At 43.4% G+C, this 19,703-nt stretch overlaps 1 protein-coding gene across 3 annotated transcripts; it reads left to right on the top strand.

The window, feature by feature from the left end:
• The first annotated feature begins 67 nt into the window (after nt 1-67).
• On the top strand, nt 68-18,186 carry ZNF891 (zinc finger protein 891). Of its 3 annotated transcripts, XR_004059546.1 has the most exons (4): nt 68-326; nt 11,244-12,981; nt 14,669-14,788; nt 18,129-18,186. XR_004059546.1 is itself a non-coding variant. In XM_030938691.1 (3 exons), the coding sequence occupies exons 2-3, from the start codon at nt 11,327-11,329 to the stop codon at nt 14,730-14,732; spliced, it is 1,719 nt and encodes a 572-aa protein (XP_030794551.1). In that variant the 5' UTR covers nt 68-326; nt 11,244-11,326; the 3' UTR covers nt 14,733-15,094. The 3 variants fall into 3 exon arrangements, 2 of the variants coding, with proteins under 2 accessions (XP_030794551.1, XP_010376896.1); XM_030938691.1 differs by lacking the exon at nt 18,129-18,186 and having other exon boundaries at nt 14,669-15,094; XM_010378594.2 differs by lacking the exons at nt 14,669-14,788; nt 18,129-18,186 and having other exon boundaries at nt 11,244-13,773.
• The last annotated feature ends 1,517 nt before the right edge of the window (nt 18,187-19,703 follow it).

The raw sequence follows: 19,703 nt of genomic DNA on the forward strand, positions 1-19,703 counted from the left end.
CGCCCGCCCCTGCCGCGCACGCACGCACACACACGCACTCCCTACACACACCGTTACGCACGCGCCCCCCCAGCCTGGCGTTCAGGCCGCACCCCGCCCCAGCCCGTCGGCCGCGCGCCCCGGGATCCTAGAATCGGCGTTTCCCCGCCGGCACTCCAGCCGGCACTCCGTGACAGACATTGGGAGCCTTCCGCCGAGAGCGCGCTCGTGACGCACGGAACACGCTCCATCCGCGGGGCGGCGCACAAGCTTCTGGGAAACGTAGTTCGGCCTTCCGTCCCCCTCGAGCGGGACCGCGAACGCCTGGAAGCGGGCGCCGAGGACGGGTGAGCGTGCAGGGCGGTGGCTTGTTCAACCGGGACGAGTCCCTCATGGGCTCAGCCTCGGCCGCTGAGTTCTCCTGCGTGCAGGCGTCGCCTCACGGAAGTTTGGGCCTCGGGGAGCCTGCCCGGGAGGCGGCGGTGGGAGAGGCCCTTGAGGGAGGAGGGGCCCCTTACCGGGTGCGAGTGGGGCGCGGGGACCAGGGGCGCGAGGGGCAGAGGGGTCCCGGCCTGGCTGTGCGTGCCACGCAGGGAGCGCCGGGGGGCCGGGGGCGCGCGTTTGCCTCCTCTAAGCAACACGGGAGGGCTGAGGGTGCACGCCTCACTGTCCAGCAGCCTCTTGAATCTCCAAATCTAATAATAGGTTGAATCACGGCCAGTTTTTTTCACCTATTGCATTATACTGTGGTTGAATGAGATATGGTTTTATTTCCTTAGTACTCTGGTGTATTCAATTCGCTATGTCCCTCTGACTTCACTTATGCTCACAAGATTGCATTTTAATCTTTCTGTGTACCATCCTTGCCCGTTATACTAACAAGATTTTATAAACTTCATGATTTGGACAGCACAGTCTCTTCTATTCTGTAAAACAGGTCACCGCCCCCCCCCCCGCCCCGCCTCCAAAAGTTTGGTACAATTTGCATGCAGAACCTTTGGTCTTAAAATATTTAGTACGCATTTAACTTCTTTTTTTTTTTTTTTTTTTGAGGCGGAGTCTCGCTCTGTCGCCCGGACTGGAGCGCAGTGGCCGGATCTCAGCTCACTGCAAGCTCCGCCTCCCGGGTTTACGCCATTCTCCTGCCTCAGCCTCCGGAGTAGCTGGGACTACAGGCGCCCGCCACCTCGCCCGGCTAGTTTTTGTATTTTTAGTAGAGACGGGGTTTCACCGTGTTAGCCAGGATGGTCTCGATCTCCTGACCTCATGATCCACCCGTCTCGGCCTCCCAAAGTGCTGGGATTACAGGCTTGAGCCACCGCGCCCGGCCGCATTTAACTTCTGACTCAGTTTTTGTTTGTTTGTTTTGAGACGGAGTTTCGCTCTTTGTTGCCCAGGCTGAAGTGCAATGGCGCGATCTCGGCTCACCGCAAGCTCCGCCTCCTGGGTTCAAGTGAATCTCCCGCCTCAGCCTCCGGAGTCGCTGGGATTACAGGCATGAGCCACCACGCCGGGCTAATTCTGTATTTTTAGTGGAGACGGGGTTTCTCCGTGTTGGTCAGGCTGGTCTTGAACTCCCGATCTCAGGTGATCTGCCAGCCTCCCAAAGCGCTGAGATTACAAGAGTGAGCCACCGCGCCCGGTCCTGACACAATTTTTTAAAAGTCTCATTGATTAGGTATTTTAGTTTGTATTCTGTTTTAGATACCTTCTCCTAGATAATTGTTTTTAATCTAATGTTTCAAATTTATGGCATAAAATTGCCCATGCTATTTTATCACTATAAGTAATTTCTATGGTGATTTTTTAAATCACTACTTTTTAATATTTTAAAATAACTGCTATAATTGTTATTTTTTTTCTTTTTTGAACCTAATTATCTAGGTGTTCTTTTTTTCTTGATTACTTCTATAAGGTATATGTGTACATTAGTCTTTTCAAAAATGTAGATTTGGTTTTGGTTTTTTTGTTGTTTTGGTCTTTTTTTGGGGGGGGGGTCCTGTTACAGTAAGTTTTGCTCTTAATTTTAAAATTTTCTTTTACTTTGTTGCTGCTTTTCTACTTTTTTTTTTTTTGAGACAGAGTTTTACTCTGTCTCCAGGCTGGAGGGCAGTGGCGTGATCTCGGCTCACTGTAGCCTCCGCCACCCGGATTCAAGCAATTCTTCTGCCTCACGCCCCATCAAGCCCGGCTAATCCGGCCAATTTTTGTTTTCGTTTGTTTGTTTTTGAGACAGCGTCTCTCTCTGTTGCCCAGGCTGGAATGCAATGGCAGGATCTCGGCTCACTGCAACTTCCGCATCCCAGGTTCAAGCCATTCTCCTGCCTCAGCCTTGGCAATAGCTGGGGTCACAGGCGCACGCTGCCATGCCCGGTTAATTTTTTGTATTTTTCAGTAGAGACGGGGTTTCACCGTGTTGCCCAGGCTGGTTTCAAACTCTTGAGCTCAGGCAGTCCGTCTGCCTTGGCCTCCCAAAGTGCTAGGATTACAGGCGTGAGCCACCGCACCTGGCCATCTGCTTCTTGATTTGACTGGGTAATTATTTCTATTTGTGCTCCAAGAAATGTGTGTGTACATTTTTAAAAGCTGAATATGTTGAAAGACTCATAATAAAAACAAGAAACACCTTAACCCCGTCTCTTCCCAGTGGCAACCACTTGGAAATATTTAAGCAATTCTGGCTTCGAACTCCTCTCAGTATTTTTTTATTCAACGATTTCAGACATTATTTTTAAATACGAACTTTGGCTGCCTTCTTTCCACATCCTTAAATCACAATGTAATTATTTCACAAATATTATGATGTAGTTCTCCCACAAATTTTGGATAAATATGTTCAGTGTTTTCATTTGATGACTAGTCTTTTTTTTTTTTTTGAGACGGAGTCTTGCTCTGCCACCAAGGCTGGAGTGCAGTGGCCGGCTCTCAGCTCACTGCAAGCTCCGCCTCCCGGGTTCACGCCATTCTCCTGTCTCAGCCTCCCGAGTAGTTGGGACTACAGGCGCCCGCCTCGTCGCCCGGCTAGTTTTTTGTATTTTTTAGTAGAGACGGGGTTTCACCGTGTTAGCCAGGATGGTCTCGATCTCCTGACCTCGTGATCCGCCCGTCTCGGCCTCCCAAAGTGCTGGGATTACAGGCTTGAGCCACCGCGCCCGGCCGCTTTTTTTTTTTTTTTTTTGAGACGGAGTCTCGCTGTCACCCAGGCTGGAGTGCAGTGGCCGGATCTCAGCTCACTGCAAGCTCTGCCTCCCGGGTTTACGCCATTCTCCTGCGTCAGCCTCCCGAGTAGCTGGGACTACAGGCGCCCGCCACGTTGCCCGGCTAGTTTTTTTTGTATTTTTTAGTAGAGACGGGGTTTCACCGTGTTAGCCAGGATAGTCTCGATCTCCTGAGCTCGTGATCCGCCGGTCTCGGCCTCCCACAGTGCTGGGATTAAAGGCTTGAGCCACCGCGCCCGGCCGATGACTAGTCTTTAGTACTGAACCATAATATGTTTCTTTCTTATACAAGGTTTACCTTTCTTGTTTATAATGACTGCCTTTTTTATTCATTTGCTTAGTTTTTCTTAAATCTATGTAAAATGTCTTTTGGTTCCATTTTCCTCAAGGGCTAATCTGTCATACAGTCTTACCACTTTTCTCCTTTTCTGGACATCCCCCTACAATGTAGATTGATCAGTTACTCTGTAGGCATGCAGCACACTGGCATACCACTGGGCTTCCCTTTTACCCTCATCAGTTTCCTCATCTCACCTATGTGTTACATCTCCTGTTTCCTATAAAGCACTTCTATTCCTGTTTGCTGGATTGTAATCTTACTGCCTTGAAAAAGGGTCCATATGATCTACATATGTTAAAGTTGTAGAAATGAATAGAAATTATTTTGTCCTCACATTTGTGTGGTGTTTTCACCTAGTATACAAATCTCAATAGGAAATTACTTTCCATTAGAATTTTGAAAGCCAGTGAAGCTGGATAGGAAATGGAGCAGTGTTATTGTTACTGTTGAGAAGTCCTATTTCATACCTGCTAATGTTGCTTTATGTGTAATCTGTTTATCATCTCTTGGAGCTCTTTGGTATTCAAAGATTTCATGATGATGTGTGTTCTAATATTTAAAGGAATTACTTGCTTTGATGGATAAATTCTTAGATACTGTGTTTTTTTAAGGAATAAGAAGGTTCTGGCTGGGCACCGTGGCTCACGCCTGTAATCCCAGCACTGTGGGAGGCCGAGGTGGGTGGATCATGAAGTCAGAAGTTCAAGACCAGGCTGGCCGAGATGGTGAAACCCCGTCTCTACTACTAAAAATACAAAAATTAGCCAGGCGTGGTGGCCGGCACCTGTAATCCCAGCTACTTGGGAGGTTGAGGCAGAGAATTGCTTAAACCTGGGAGGCGAAGGTTTCAGTAAGCTGAGATTGCGCCACTGCACTCCCGCTTGAGTGACTCCGTCTCAAAAAAAAAAAGTTTTCCCGTATTTGTTTTTTCCTCCCTTTTTTTCTTTCTGGAACTCTGAGTAATCTGGGGTTGGACCTTAAAATTGCTCATATAGTTGTCTTTTTTTCACTTACTCTTGTTCTTTTAGATCAGCTTTATTCATTTATTTATTGAGACAGAGTCTCACTGTGTTGCCCAGGCTGGAGTGCAGTGGCACATCTCGGCTTGCTGCAGCCTCTACCTCTTGGGTCCAAGTAATTCTCCTGCTTCAGCCTCTCGAGTAGCTGGGATTACAGGTGTGCACCAACAAATCCAGCTTTTTTTGTTGTTGTATTTTTAGTTGGGACAGAGTTTCACCATGTTGGCCAGGCTGGTCTTGGACCTCTGACCTCAAGTGATTCACCCACCTCGGCTCCCAAAGTGCTGGGATTATAGGAGTGAGCCACTGTGTTCAGCCAAGATCACCTTTCTAGAAAAGTTCCTTAAGTTTATCTTTTTTTCTTTTTTTTTTTTTTTTGTTTGTTTGTTTGTTTGAGACAGAGTCTCACTTTGTCGCCCAGGCTGGAGTGCAGTGGCATGATCTCAGCTCACTACAAGCTCCACCTCCTGGGTTCACGCCATTCTCCTGCCTCACACTCCCACGTAGCTGGGACTACAGGCACCCACCACCACGCCCGGCTAATTTTTTTGTTTGTTTGTTTGAGACAGAGTCTCGCTCAGTGGCCCAGGCTGGAGTGCAGTGGCCGGATCTCAGCTCACTGCAAGCTCCGCCTCCCGGGTTTACGCCATTCTCCTGCCTCAGCCTCCCGAGTAGCTGGGACTACAGGCACCTGCTACCTCGCCCGGCTGTTTTTTTTTTGTATTTTTTAGTAGAGACAGGGTTTCACTGTGTTAGCCAGGATGGTCTTGATCTCCTGACCTGGTGATCCGCCCGTCTTGGCCTCCCAAAGTGCTGGGATTACAGGCTTGAGCCACCTCGCCCGGCCCTAATTTTTTATATTTTTAGTAGAGACAGGCTTTCACAGTAGCCAGGATGGTCTTGATCTCCTGACCTTGTGATCCGCCTGCCTCGGCCTCCCAAAGTACTGGGATTACAGGCGTGAGCCACTGCGCCCAGCCCTAAGTTTATCTTTTTTTTTTTTTTTTTTTTTGAGACGGAGTCTGGCTCTGTCACCCAGGCTGGAGTGCTGTGGCCAGATCTCAGCTCACTGCAAGCTCTGCCTCCCGGGTTCATGCCATTCTCCTGGCTCAGCCTCCCGAGTAGCTGGGACTACAGGCGCCCGCCACCTCACCCGGGTAGTTTTTTGTATTTTTCTTAGTAGAGACGGGGTTTCCCGTGTTAGCCAGGATGGTCTCAATCTCCTGACCTCGTGATCCACCCGTCTCGGCCTCCCAAAGTGCTGGGATTACAGGCTTGAGCCACTGCGCCCAGCCCCTAAGTTTATCTTTTAACCCTTGTACCTTTTGGGGGAGTTTTTAAATTATTATTTTTTAATTTCTCTGGGAAATTAAAAAAAAATCTATGGAGTTCTATTCTTATTTCATAGAGGAAATATCTCTGATTATTTTTCAAATTACGAAATTTTCAAACACATACACAACTATAATAGTATAGTGTACCAATCATCCTATTTTGTTGTTTCCTGATGAGAAGACATACGTATTTAGAATTAGCCAGCTGGACTCAGTTTAGATTATTCAATTTTGTTGGCAACATCCAGAGCATGGTAACCAGGAGCCAGTCAAACATATGCCTTCTTCTCTCCATCAGGCCTGATCAGGGTGTTGGCCTTGGCCACATCAGTGTCATAGAGCTTCTTCACAAGCCTGTGAGGAAGGCTTGTTGACTTGGTGCTTGTTGGCTTTAAGATCCACAATGAGCACAAGTGTGTTACCTTCTGTCTTCTTCATGGCAGACTCAGTAGGAATTTGATGATAGCATGGTGGTCAATCTTGTTTCTCCTGAGGGTGCTCTTCTAAAGATACGTGGGCTGCCTCCAGAGTCTCAGTTCTTGGGCTGCTAGAAGGTGAGTGACATGTGGATCTTTTTTTGTTGTTGTTGCTGTGGATGCCTTTCACCACTGCCTTTTTGGCCTTCAAAGCCTTTGCTTTGGCTTTAGCCTTAGGAGAGGCAGGAGTTTCCTTCTTCGCCATCAGCACCATCTTGTGAAAAAGGCCCCATCGTTCTATTTTGAAGCAAATCTTGGACATTATATATTATTTGTAAATAGCTCAAAATGTATCTCTGAATGATAAGTACTCCTTCTTAAGTAGGATATTCTCACACCTGCAAAATTTGTAATTCCTTTATATCAAATTTATAGGCAAAAGCCAGGGGGTGGGGTGGGAAAGGTATGCCTGTAGTCCCAGCCATTCAGGAGGCTAAGAGGCTAAGGTGGAGGATCACTTAAGCCAGGATTTCAAGGTTAGCCTGGCCAATATAGTGAGACCCTGTCTCTAAAAAATAAGTAAATAATAAATATATAGGCAGTATTCAGATTTTTCTGTTTTCTCATGAATTTTTAAAATTTATTTCTTTGACTCATGGTCCAGATAACGTTTATACAATTTGAAGTCTCTATGGTTCTTCCATAGAAAAATTATGTCTCCATGTTTTTTTTTGTTTGTTTGTTTTTGTTTTTGTTTTTGTTTTGAGACGGAGTCTCGCTGTGTCACTCAGGCTGGAGTGCAGTGGCCAGATCTCAGCTCACTGCAAGCTCCGTGTCCCGGGTTTACGCCATTCTCCTGCCTCAGCCTCCCGAGTAGCTGGGATTACAGGTGCCCGCCACTTCGCCCGGCTAGTTTTTTGTATTTTTTAGTAGAGACGGGGTTTCACCGGGTTAGCCAGGATGGTCTCGATCTCCTGACCTCGTGATCCGCCCGTCTCGGCCTCCCAAAGTGCTGGGATTACAGGCTTGAGCCACCCCGCCCGGCCTCCATGTTGTTTTAGTTCCAGTTTCTCTTGCTGTCTGCTCTTTTGAATATGCTATTGTTGCTTTGAAGTTTGTTGTTTTCTGTTTCTTACATTGTCTCCTCTGAATTCCTCCTTTGCTTTTGTTTTCCTCCTCCACCCCACTGCTTTCTTCTGAGTTCAGCTTACATCCTTTTAGTAGTTCCTTCAGGAACTATCTTGAGTGGTAAACACACACACCCATATAGATGCCTTTTATATTGCTGTCAGTCTTTAGCATACAATTGAATTCTAGGTTGTTGTTGTTTTCCTTTAGTACTTTGAAGATACTATTTTATTGCCTTCTTGGCCTCTTATCTTTGCAACTGAGAATTCTGTAGTCAGTATCATGGATATTCCCTTGTATATAATTGGCCTTTTTTCTTCAGTAACTTTAAAGTTTTACACATTATTCTTGATATTGTAGTTTACCTTCATTGTAGCTGGTAGCTGGTATATTTTTTAAATGTATTCTACATGGCACGTGGTGTATAGGCTTTCAGATCAAGGACTTATGTATCCTTTCAGCTTGGAGTAAAAACAATCATTATATCTCATATTGCTTCTTTTCTTTTTTTTTTTCCCCCTCTTCTGGAATTCCTGTTCAACACATATGCACATCTTTAATCCATCTGGAATTTGTGAATGTGAGGGGTGTGTTTTTTTCCAAACAGAAAGCCATTTGTCTTGATATCATTTATTAAATAGTTCATCCTTCCCCCCACCAATTTAAAGTGCCATCTTTGTTATGTACTAAATGTCTAGCTACACATGAATCCATTTCTGAAGATACTGTTTTGTTTTCTGTTATTGCCCTAATACCATTCTGTTTTACTTACTAGAGATTTATAATGTATTTTGAAATGTAATAGGGTAAGGCATTTTAAAGTATTTGCCTTTTTTATATATCTTTAATTTTCTTTTTCTTTTTTTTTTTTTTGAGACGGAGTCATGCTCTTTCGCCCAGGCTGGAGTGCAGTGGCCGGATCTCAGCTCACTGCAAGCTCCACCTCCCGGGTTTACGCCATTCTCCTGCCTCAGCCTCCCGAGTAGCTGGGACTATAGGCGCCCGCCAACTCGCCCGGCTAGTTTTTTTGTATTTTTTAGCAGAGACGGGGTTTCACTGTGTTCGCCAGGATGGTCTCTGTCTCCTGACCTCGTGATCCGCCCGTCTTGGCCTCCCAAAGTGCTGGGATTACAGGCTTGAGCCACCATGCCCGGCCTAATTTTCTTTTTTTTTTTTTTTTTTTTTTTTGAGACGGAGTCTCGCTCTGTCACCCGGACTGGAGTGCAGTGGCCGGATCTCAGCTCACTGCAAGCTCCGCCTCCCGGGTTCACGCCATTCTCCTGCCTCAGCCTCCCGAGTAGCTGGGACTACAGGCGCCAGCCACCTCGCCCGGCTAGCTTTTTGTGTTTTTTAGTAGAGACGGGGTTTCACCGTGTTAGCCAGGATGGTCTCGAACTCCTGACCTCGTGATCCGCCCGTCTCGGCCTCCCAAAGTGCTGGGATTACAGGCTTGAGCCACCGCGCCCGGCCTAATTTTCTATAAAACTTTAAAAACTACATTTCACGTCGGGTGCGGTGGCTCAAGCCTGTAATCCCAGCACTTTGGGAGGCCGAGACGGGCGGATCACGAGGTCAGGAGTTCGAGACCATCCTGGCTAACACGGTGAAACCCCGTCTCTACTAAAAAACACAAAAAGCTAGCCGGGCGAGGTGGCTGGCGCCTGTAGTCCCAGCTACTCGGGAGGCTGAGGCAGGAGAATGGCGTAAACCCGAGAGGCGGAGCTTGCAGTGAGCTGAGATCGGGCCACTGCACTCCAGCCTGGGCAACAGAGCGAGACTCCGTCTCAAAAAAAAACAAAAATCAAAAAACAAAACTACATTTCAGGAAATCCCTGTTAAATACATAGATTAATCGAAATCCCACGGTGATTCACCTAGTGAATCTCAACATTTATTCAAATATTTTTTCCTGTTGTTTAGTAAAGTTGTTTAGTGTTTGTAATTAGTCCTATAACTAGAAAAGAAATAAAACTATGAGGAATGAAGGATTAAACCTGCAATACAATTGTTAACATCTTTTACTACAAGGCAAACATTTTCTTTCTTGAAGAGGAAGCCTAACTTTCTTTGTTGTTATTGTTGTTGTTGTTTGTGTGTGTTTTGGTTTTTGTTTTCAAGCAGAGGATTTCACCCTGTTGCCCAGGCTGGAGTGTGGTAGCATGAACATGGTTTACTACAGTCTCAACCTGCTGGGCTCAAGTGATCCTCCCACCTCAGCCTCCGGAGTAGCTGCGGCTTCAGGCACATGCCACCATGGTTGGCTAATATTTAAATTTTTTGTAGAGACCTAGAGTCCCACCATGTTACCCAGTCTGGTCTCAAATCCCAGGACTCAAGCAATCATCTGCGGTGGCCTCCCAAAGTGCTGGGATTACAGGCATTAGCCCCTGTACCCAACCCAGAAGCCTGACGATTTCCTTTTCCTTCTTGAAAGAAGGGTGTGGGTGTGGAAAAAATACCCCCATGCACATAACCTTAATTATCATAGGTTCATTTGGTTTATTCAAATTGTTGAGTTCTGCCATGGACTGAGGACTCTTCTAGGTACTAGGAATACAGTAAACAAATCAGACAAAATCTATTTCTAAATGAGTTTCCCTAAAGTGACAGACCTATATACACTTCTGGTTTAGGGACATAGCATCTACCTGTCAAAGATCTTTGTCTAAATAAAAATGTCAGTTCTATAATTTTGTCCCTTAAAACTGAGTTCTATTGATGTACAGTATTGACAGAGAAGACTTGCATTTGACGGTTAACTACCTAGTCTTCAAAAAGTGAGAACTTTAAAAATATTAGTGTAATAAATTGTTTAATGATTTGTTGTGATTCTTAAAGTCCCCAAGCATGTATGTTTTGTATTTACACTATATGTTGTTTTGTTATTTACATTAAATTCATTATAAAAATTATCCAGGAGAGTATAGTATCTAATATTAATACATATTAATAATCTTGGGAATGCAGTTCATGGTTCTTCCTTTGTCACTTGACCCCATTCAAGTGTTAGATAGAATAAATTATCATAGATGACAATATGGACTTTGGGGAGGGAGGTTAAACTGGAAGTAATAATCAAATGAACATCTGTTTCTTTTAAGTTCCAGGGTACATGTGCAGGATGTGCAGGTTTGTTACATAGGTAACATATGCTGTACCTAGCAACCCATCACCTAGGTATTAAGCCCGGCATGCATTAGCTCTTTCTCCTAATGCTCTTCTTGCTCTCCTTGCTGCCCTCCCCCGACAGGTCCCAGTGTGTGTTCCCCACTCTGTGTCCATATGTTCTCATTGAAATGAGCATGTGTTTCAAAGTCACATACATACCTTTAACTTCAATAAAATTCCCTGGTAGGGTAGCAGCCAAATTGTCAGTCCTGTAAGGTTATTCTTGTAAACAAGTTACAGAAGAAATTTATATATAACAGGTGTGTTTCACAGGGATACTATTTTTCTGTCCCAAAAGTTAACTTTAAAAAGTAGCAAGTAGTACATTAAATTTATTTTGACAGCCATGTGTTTTTACTGGTTGGTTCTCTTTAGTTTTAATTTTTTAAAATAACTCATGCCCCATCCACCCAGAGCCCAAAGTGGTCTGAAGGAGAAGCCAGTACAAAGAATCAGGATGGTATTTCTTGAAGTGGGTAAGGATCATTATATTGCATGTCAGTACAAATCCCAGTAAAGATTTTAAGCTCATTAGACCTTGCTGGGATGTAATGGGGAGGGTCTACAATTTTGTATTCACCTTTCCCCAAATGGGGCCCTGTTTCCAGCTCTCTTAACTGAACCTGCTTCTTTGGCTACAGGGAGGACTTTGGGTGAAATGCATCCCTCCTGTGACTGGACTGGAGAAACAAGAACAGAAACATCCTGATCTCTCCATTCTACTATGCAGGCTTATGTACTCATAAAAATGGCAGTTATGGACCTGTCTTCCACATGGGCTTTGACTAAACAGGACTCTGCCCATTTCCATCTGAGAAATGCTGAAGAGGAAAGGATGATTGCTGTATTTCTGACAACCTGGTTACAGGAACCAATGACTTTCAAAGATGTAGCTGTGGAGTTCACTCAGGACGAGTGGATGATGCTGGATTCTGCTCAAAGAAGTCTGTACAGAGATGTGATGTTGGAAAACTATAGAAATCTCACCTCCGTGGAATATCAATTGTGCAGGCTTACTGTTATCTCCCCATTGGATCAAGAAGAGATAAGGAATATGGAAAAGAGAATTCCCCGAGGCATCTGTCCAGACCAGAAGATTCAACCTAAAACCAAAGAATCAACTGTGCAGAAAATTTTATGGGAGGAGCCATCCAGTGCAGTGAAAATGATAAAATTCACAATGCATAATTGGTCCTCCACATTAAAAGAAGACTGGGAATTACATAAGATCAAAAAACAGTGTAAGATTCCAGGGGAACATTGGAGGCAAGTGACATACGCCCCAAAGAAAATAGTATCAGAGGAGCTATTCCATGACGATCATGAATTAGAGGAAACCTCTAAACTTAGATCAAAACTTATTTTTTCACAGAGCATTTTCACCCGTAAACATTGCAAAAAATGTTACTCAGAGATTGGATGTTTGAAACACAATTCAATCATAAACAATTATGTGAAAAACTCTGTAAGTGAGAAGCTGTATGAAAGTCATGAATGTGATACAACTCTATGGCATCTTCAGAGAAATCAAACAGTACAAAAAGAGTACCCATATTCTGAACATGGAATGCACTTCACACATAATATGTTTCACATACCTAACAATTTGTATATGGCACAGAATTCCTGTGAATGTAATAAAAATGAAACCCTGTGTCATCAATCATCCCTTAAGAAACAAGGCCAGACTCATACTGAAAAGAAACATGAATGTAATCAATGTGGAAAAGCCTTCAAAAGGATTTCTAATCTTACTTTACACAAGAAAAGTCACATGGGTGAGAAACAATATGAATGTAAAGAATGTGGTAAAGTGTTCAATGATTCCTCAACCTTAAGGAGACATATAAGAACTCACACTGGCGAGAAACCCTATGAATGTAATCAGTGTGGAAAAGCTTTCAGTCAAAAAACATCCCTTAAGGCTCACATGAGAACTCACACTGGAGAGAAACCTTATGAATGTAATCAGTGTGGAAAATCCTTTGGCACAAGCTCTTACCTTATAGTGCACAAGAGAATACACACTGGAGAAAAACTCTATGAATGCAGTGAGTGTGAAAAAGCCTTCAACACGAGCTCTCACCTTAAAGTTCATAAGAAAATTCACACCGGAGAGAATCTTTATGAATGCAGTGACTGTGGGAAAGTTTTCAGTGGGCTCTCCTCCCTTAGAATGCATGTAAGAACTCACACTGGAGAGAAACCCTATGAATGTAAGGAATGTAGGAAAGCCTTCAGTGTTTCCTCCTCCCTTAGGAGGCATGTGAGAATTCACACTGGAGAGAAACCCTATGAATGCATTCACTGTGGAAAAGCCTTCAGTCAGAGCTCTTCACTTATTATACACAAGAGAATTCATACTGAGAGAGAAACTCTGTAAGTGTTCACGAATGTAGAATTGCTATTTTCATTGTCTTAAGGTGGATTGCAAGCTCCTTGTCTCAGTCTTTGTTCTCTAAAATAACCATTTAAGGTTATAAATGGCTCTTTCATAATATAACATTTTGTTCTGTAAATACTAATTACAACTTTTTTTGATCCATGGCTGTTTGGAATTAGGTATTTTTAATATGTGAGGTATGTATATTTTCAGTTATCTTTTTATTGTTGGTTTCTGGGTTAATTCCATTGTGTTCAAAGAATCTGGACTATATTTTACTGCTTTGTTGGTGTTTTTGTGAAAGTTGTTTTCTGGCCCAGTGAGGCTGCTATTGCTAGCAGCCAACCAAACATTGAGCTCATCTTTCCTTACTAATGAATTCAATCTTGGCCAAGAACAATAAGGTATGTGGTTTTAGAACTCTTTGACTTCTTGTAGCTAAGGGTAGCCATATCATTCATTCCGGCTGATTCAAAAATAGACATATCACTGGGAACAAAACTATCTATCTTGTCCTCTACTTTTTATACTTCATCTTTGTCCCTATGAATTGGCCATTCCTGAAGCTGCTGAAAGAGCTATCTTGGGACCATGAAAATGACAACCGTGGCCGAGGGATGAAGTAGAAGAAAGAGATCCCTGTTCCTCAAAGAAATCTTTAAATAGTTGTACCAGCCCTGCACTGCTTGTATTTGGACATGTTTCTCTGTGAGAAAAATAAAGTTTTTTGTTTGTTTGTTTGAGATGGAGTCTTGCTCTGTTGCCCAGGCTGGAGTGCAGTGGCACAATCTCAGCTCACTGCAACCCCCACCTCACAGATTCAAGTGATTCTCCTCCCTCAGCCTCCTGAGTAGCTGGGATTACAGGTGCCCACCACCACGCCTGGCTAATTTTAGCATTTTTAATAGAGACGGGGTTTAACCATGTTGGCCAGGATGGTCTCAAACTCCTGACCTCAGGTGATCCACCCACCTCAGCCTCCCGATGTGTTGGCGTTACAGGCGTGAGCCACCTTGCCCAGCTGAGAAAAATATGTTCATTAATTTTTTTTTTTTTTTTTTCAGTTTTTCAGACAGAGTCTCTGTCTCTCAGGCTAGAGTGCAGTGGTGTAGTCATGGCTCATTGCAGCCTCGACCTCCTGGGCTCAGGTGATCCACCACAGTCTCCTCAGTAGTTGGGATCACAAATGCATGCCACCATGCCTGGATAATTTTAAAAATATATATTTTGTAGAGACAGGCTCTTCCTACATTGCTCAGGCTGTTCTCAAACTCCTGGGCTGAAGCAGTCCTCCTGCCTTTGCCTCCCAAAGTGCTAGGATTACAGGCATGAGTCACCATGCCTGGCTTTTACTGATTTTTTTTAAAGCACTACATAAATACAGTCAATGCAGTCACGATATTGTAGAAAAACAGAGGTATATAGAGTTAAATGTTTTATGTTGGATATACACATTTGAAGAGGAACATAGAAAAAAAATACGGAAAAGGAATGTTGACAGAACTTTTATGCTTAAGCAGCAGATGAAGATAGAGCCAAGATCACTGAAAGCAAGTGTTCAGAGCAGCAAAAAGAGTATCCCAACATTTCAGCGTTGGAACTACAGAAAGTTTTCAGATCGAGGGGAAGTTACCAATTTTAAATGCTAAATAAAGCATGAGATTTTGTTGCTTGGTCTTGCAGATACCAGATTAGTTCTAACAAAATACAGAAGGAGCGGCATACGGTGGAAGAAAGAAGGCAGTGACTGCTGTTGTAGCTATTCATGTTAGCCTAAGGATGGTGAGACTTCCAGATGAAGAGGTTGGTATGCAATTCTAGAACTGAGGAGGTGTCTAGATAGAGATACAAATTTTAGTGACATCAGTAAAGACACTGTAACAGGCTTTGTGAAGGTGAATAAGAATGAAAAGAGAATGTCTGCCACCTACTCTGAAGACGTACATTTAAAGAAACCATAGTAGAGACATAAGAAGAAAACAAGAAGAGTGGAGTTTCACTGAACCAAGACAAACGAGTTTCAAAAAGGAAAGTGAAGTTGGCCAGTTGTGGTGGTTCACGCATGTAATCTTGGCACTTTGAGAGGCTGAGGCTGGCAGATCACAAGATCAGGAGATCAAGACCATCCTGGCCAACATGGTGAAACCCTGTTTCTACTAAAATACAAAAATTGGCCGGGTGGGGTGGCACACACCTGTAGTCCCAGCTACTCAGGAGGCTGAGAGGCAGGAGAATCACTTGAACCTGGGAGGCTGAGGTTGCAGTGAGATGAGATCTCACCACTGTACTCCAGCATGGTGACAGAGCAGGACTTCGTCTCAAAAAAAAAAAAAAGGTGAAGGTAACTGTTTTTAGTGTTAGGGATCTAATTAGAGGAAGTCTAAAAAGGTAAACACATACAATCATGTGAAGATCATTTGTGATTGCAGTTCAAAATAACAGTGATACATTGAAGATGGTTGCTAGATTGGGCTGACTTTAGGAATCAATGAAGGGCAAAGTAGTAAAGACTGGATGTAGACAAGTTTGAATAATAGGGTAGTAGCTGGAGAGATTTGGAGTAAAGATAATATGTTTAAAATATGAAAAACTAGAACATGTTTGAATTCTAATGTGATGAATGTAGTATGGTGAGGTTTAATATGCAGCTTAGTAAAGTTTAATATAAGCTTCTGAGAATGGGGTGTAGCTGTTTAGAGCACAAACAAAAGGACTGGTGTTTGCCATGAGGCAGAGGGATACTTCTACCATTCTGTCAGGACTGGAAAAATGGGTGGGTTGGTTTAAATTACCTGTTTGTTTCCTTACACCTAAGTTCACTGAGCAGTGGTCAGAATATGTGAACTATATAATGCTATTTTGTGTTTCCTAAGAACTACTGTGTGGCAGCCACTGCTAATTACTAACCAAATATATATTTTTTTATTCTTTATGAATAGATCTTCAGTTTTGCTAACAGTAGTATTGTGTTTAGCTACAAAACTACTTATCCCAACCCCTTTGTAGCCAAGAGATGCCATTTCTACTGTTCCTGGCCAATAAAATACAGATAGATGATTATAGGTTTCATGGTAAGATTATCTGCTAAGAGGAAGGTGGATGAAATACTGCAAGGAGGTTTTAGTGAAGAAGATCTCTATATATTTGAAAGTCCTTCCAAGTTATCAGTAGAGCCATCAGTGGAGAAGACAGCAAAGCAAGTAGCAAAGTCTATGTGAATGAGGAGAGGTCATTTAAATAAAAGATAGGACCAGGAGTGGTGGCTCACACCTGTAATCCTACCACTTTGGGAGGCCAAGGGGGAGACTGAGACCATCCTGGCTAACACGGTGAAACCCCATCTCTACTAAAAATACAAAAAATTAGCCAGGCATGGTGGCAGGCACCTGTAATCCCAGCTACTCGGGAGGCTGAGGCAGGAGAATGGCATGAACCCAGGAGGTGAAGCTTGCAGTGAGCCAAGATTGCGCCACTGCACTCCAGCCTGGGCGACAACGAGACTCTATCTCAAATAAATAAACAAATAAATAAATAAATAAATAAGATAGCCAGGAAGAGAGGGAGAATGTGGTATAATTAGATGGTATGAGCCTGAAAGGAAGGAGTGGTTTTTACCAGGCTGCAATGGTTAGAAGCAGTGTTAGGGAGCAAGGAAGATACTGGTCCCACTTCCGGCCTGTGGATATGTGGAATACATGGGAATAAGCCCGCTTGTGATGTGATTGTTGTCAGGTAGGGGTTTTTTGCTCCCCAGAGAACAGCCAAGTTTAAATTAACGAAAGGAAATGTTCAGGGAAATAGTTGAGGATATTAAGGGAGTTTATTAGGCAAACCTCAGAGGGTACCATGAAAGAGTCTCCAGAAGGGCAGGGGTTTAGGGTTTGTGGCTTTGGCCTGAGAAATACAGAAGATTGTTATGACAGTATTGATAGAGGAAAAAAGATCAGACCAGGGTCATAACCAGTGAAAACAAAATTCAGAGGGAGTATAGGTTAAATCCCAGCAGTCTATAAGAAGATGATGGGTACTTAGCTTGCAGTGAGCCAAGATCGCACCACTGCACTCCAGCCTGGGCGATAGAGCAAGACTCTGTCTCAAGAAAATGGTCCCAACTGCATGTGGTTCTTGAGTGAGATCATCTTGAGGAGTACTCAGCAAGGGATTGTACTTTGGTTGGTTGGGACTGGAATTTCACTCTAATTTTGGCCCAGTGATCTTGGAACAGACGGAGCATCTAAATCTGAACATGTGAAATTCAGAATGCTCCAAAACGTGAAACTATTTGTGCGCTGATGTGGCTTTCAAAAGAAATGCTCATTGGAGCATTTAAATTTTTGGATTTTTCTCGCCGGGCGCGGTGGCTCAAGCCTGTAATCCCAGCACTTTGGGAGGCCGAGACGGGCGGATCACGAGGTCAGGAGATTGAGACCATCCTGGCTAACACGGTGAAACCCCGTCTCTACTAAAAAATACAAAAAACTAGCCGGGCGAGGTGGCGGGCGCCTGTAGTCCCAGCTACTCGGGAGGCTGAGGCAGGAGAATGGCGTAAACCCGGGAGGCAGAGCTTGCAGTGAGCTGAGATCCAGCCACTGCACTCCAGCCTGGGCAACAGAGCGAGACTCTGTCTCAAAAAAAAAAAAAAAAAAAAAAAAATTTGTATTTTCAGATTTGTGATGCTCAACTGGTAGGTATAATGCAAATATTTCAAAATTCAAAACACTTCTGGTCCCAGCATTTTAGATAAGGAATACTCATCCTGTACACCAGCAGGTAGACTCAGGCATGGTCTTGCCTGGCATCTCACCTGGGTTTTATTGCAATAGCCTCCTAACTGGTTTCTCTGACTTGAATCGTACTTTGCTTTAGTATGTTTTTTATGCAGGTGCCATGGTATCCTATTAAAAAAAAAAAAACTTTGTGGTTTTTAATTATAAAACTAATACATGCGTAGAAGAAAACAACGTAAATAATTTCTGCCCTACACAGAAGGGAAACCCCAGATTCTACTGCCTTGAAAAAGTAATATTGTAGGCGAATGTGCATTCCGTCAGACTATGTACATACAAACATTTGTTTTCATTTTATAAAAATTGAGTTATACCTTTTATCCCACATCTTTTTTTTTTTTTTTTTTTTTGATAAGGAGTTTCACTCTTGTTTCCCTGCTGGAGTGCAATGGCACGGTCTCGGCTCAAGGCAACCTCTGCCTCCCGGGTTCAAGCGATTCTTCTGCCTCAGCCTCCCAAGTAGCTAGGATTAGAGGTATGTGCCATCACTCCTGGCTAATTTTGTATTTGTAGTAGAGACGGGGTTTCTTGATGTTGGTCAGGCTGGTCTCAAACTCCCGACCTCAGGTGATCCACCTACCTCACCCTCGCAAGTTGCTGGGATTACAAGCATGAGGCCATCATCCCCAGCCTATCTGACATCTTTTTAAACATCTTTCTGTGTCAGTGCATGTAGTTCTATTTCATTTGTAATAGCTGCTTAGTATTTGATTATATGCTTGTACCATAATATAATCCATTTGCCTCCAGAGCTTTTATAACAATACTGCAATCAATAATATTGTTTATATCAACTGTTCTCTACACTTCCCAGGGTGATCCATCTAATGTACTAACCTGATCATACAACATTTCACTTTTAATCATCTTCTGGTATTTTTCTCCAATTAAGATAAAATCTTCTTACAAGACCTTGCTCAAACTCTTACTTGCCTTTTCAGGCCTCATCTCTTATTATTCCCTTTATCTTCACTGTCTCCCTAACTTAACGTGTCCTGTTTATCCTTTAGGTATTGTATCCTTCATCTGCTTTAACAATACTTGTCACACTTTCACACTGTATTGCCTGTTTGTGTATTGTGCCCTCTACACTGTAAGTTTTGGTAAGGTGGGAACTTTGTCCCAATTTTTCATTGTTTTACTCTTATTACATGGCCCAGTGTAGGTGTTCAGTTAAACATTTACAGTTCTTCAACAAATTTTGTGCCTTTTCTTTTACTTAGCATTCTAGTGGAAGTTTAACTTAAAAGCTATTTAAGTGATTGTGAGGTAAAAGTTGCAAGGAGCTGGGTGCAGTGGGTTGTGCCTGTAGTCCTGTCTACTCTGGAGGCTGAGGTGGGAGGATTGTTTGAGCCCAGGAGTTTGAGACTAGCCTGAGTAACATGAGACTCCATTACAGTAAAAATGCATGGAATTAGTTTTTCTTCTAGGTATAGGAAAATGTTCCACCATAACAGGTGTGCAGAAACTAAGACTTAGGACAACAGCAGTTTAATGTTATTTATATTACGTCCCTCTCCTAGTCCCTCTCCTCTCTTCCCTCATCCCACTCACCACCACCCCATTCACTACACAAGCTTAGTTTATTTTTTGTAGAGCTAGTGTTCATATTTTGTTCCATTATATATTATAATATGAAAAGGGATGAGTTGACCAAGTATTGGTGTGTGGTATACTTGCTTTAGACTACCAATGGAAGCATAAATTAGTACAAACTTACTGGGTGGATATGGTGGCTCACATCTGTAATCCAAGAACTTTGGGAGGCTGAGATGAGTAGATTGCTTGAGCCCAGGAGTTTGAAACCAGCCTAGGCAACATGGCAAAACCCCATCTCTACCAAAAAAAAAAAATTGCCCATGGTAGCATGAATCTGTCCCAGCCACTAGGGATGCTGGGGTAGGAGGATCACTTGAGCTGCAGTGGGGTTG

The sequence above is a fragment of the Rhinopithecus roxellana genome, chromosome 10, assembly GCF_007565055.1.
Source record: "Rhinopithecus roxellana isolate Shanxi Qingling chromosome 10, ASM756505v1, whole genome shotgun sequence".
NCBI lineage: Eukaryota > Metazoa > Chordata > Mammalia > Primates > Cercopithecidae > Rhinopithecus > Rhinopithecus roxellana.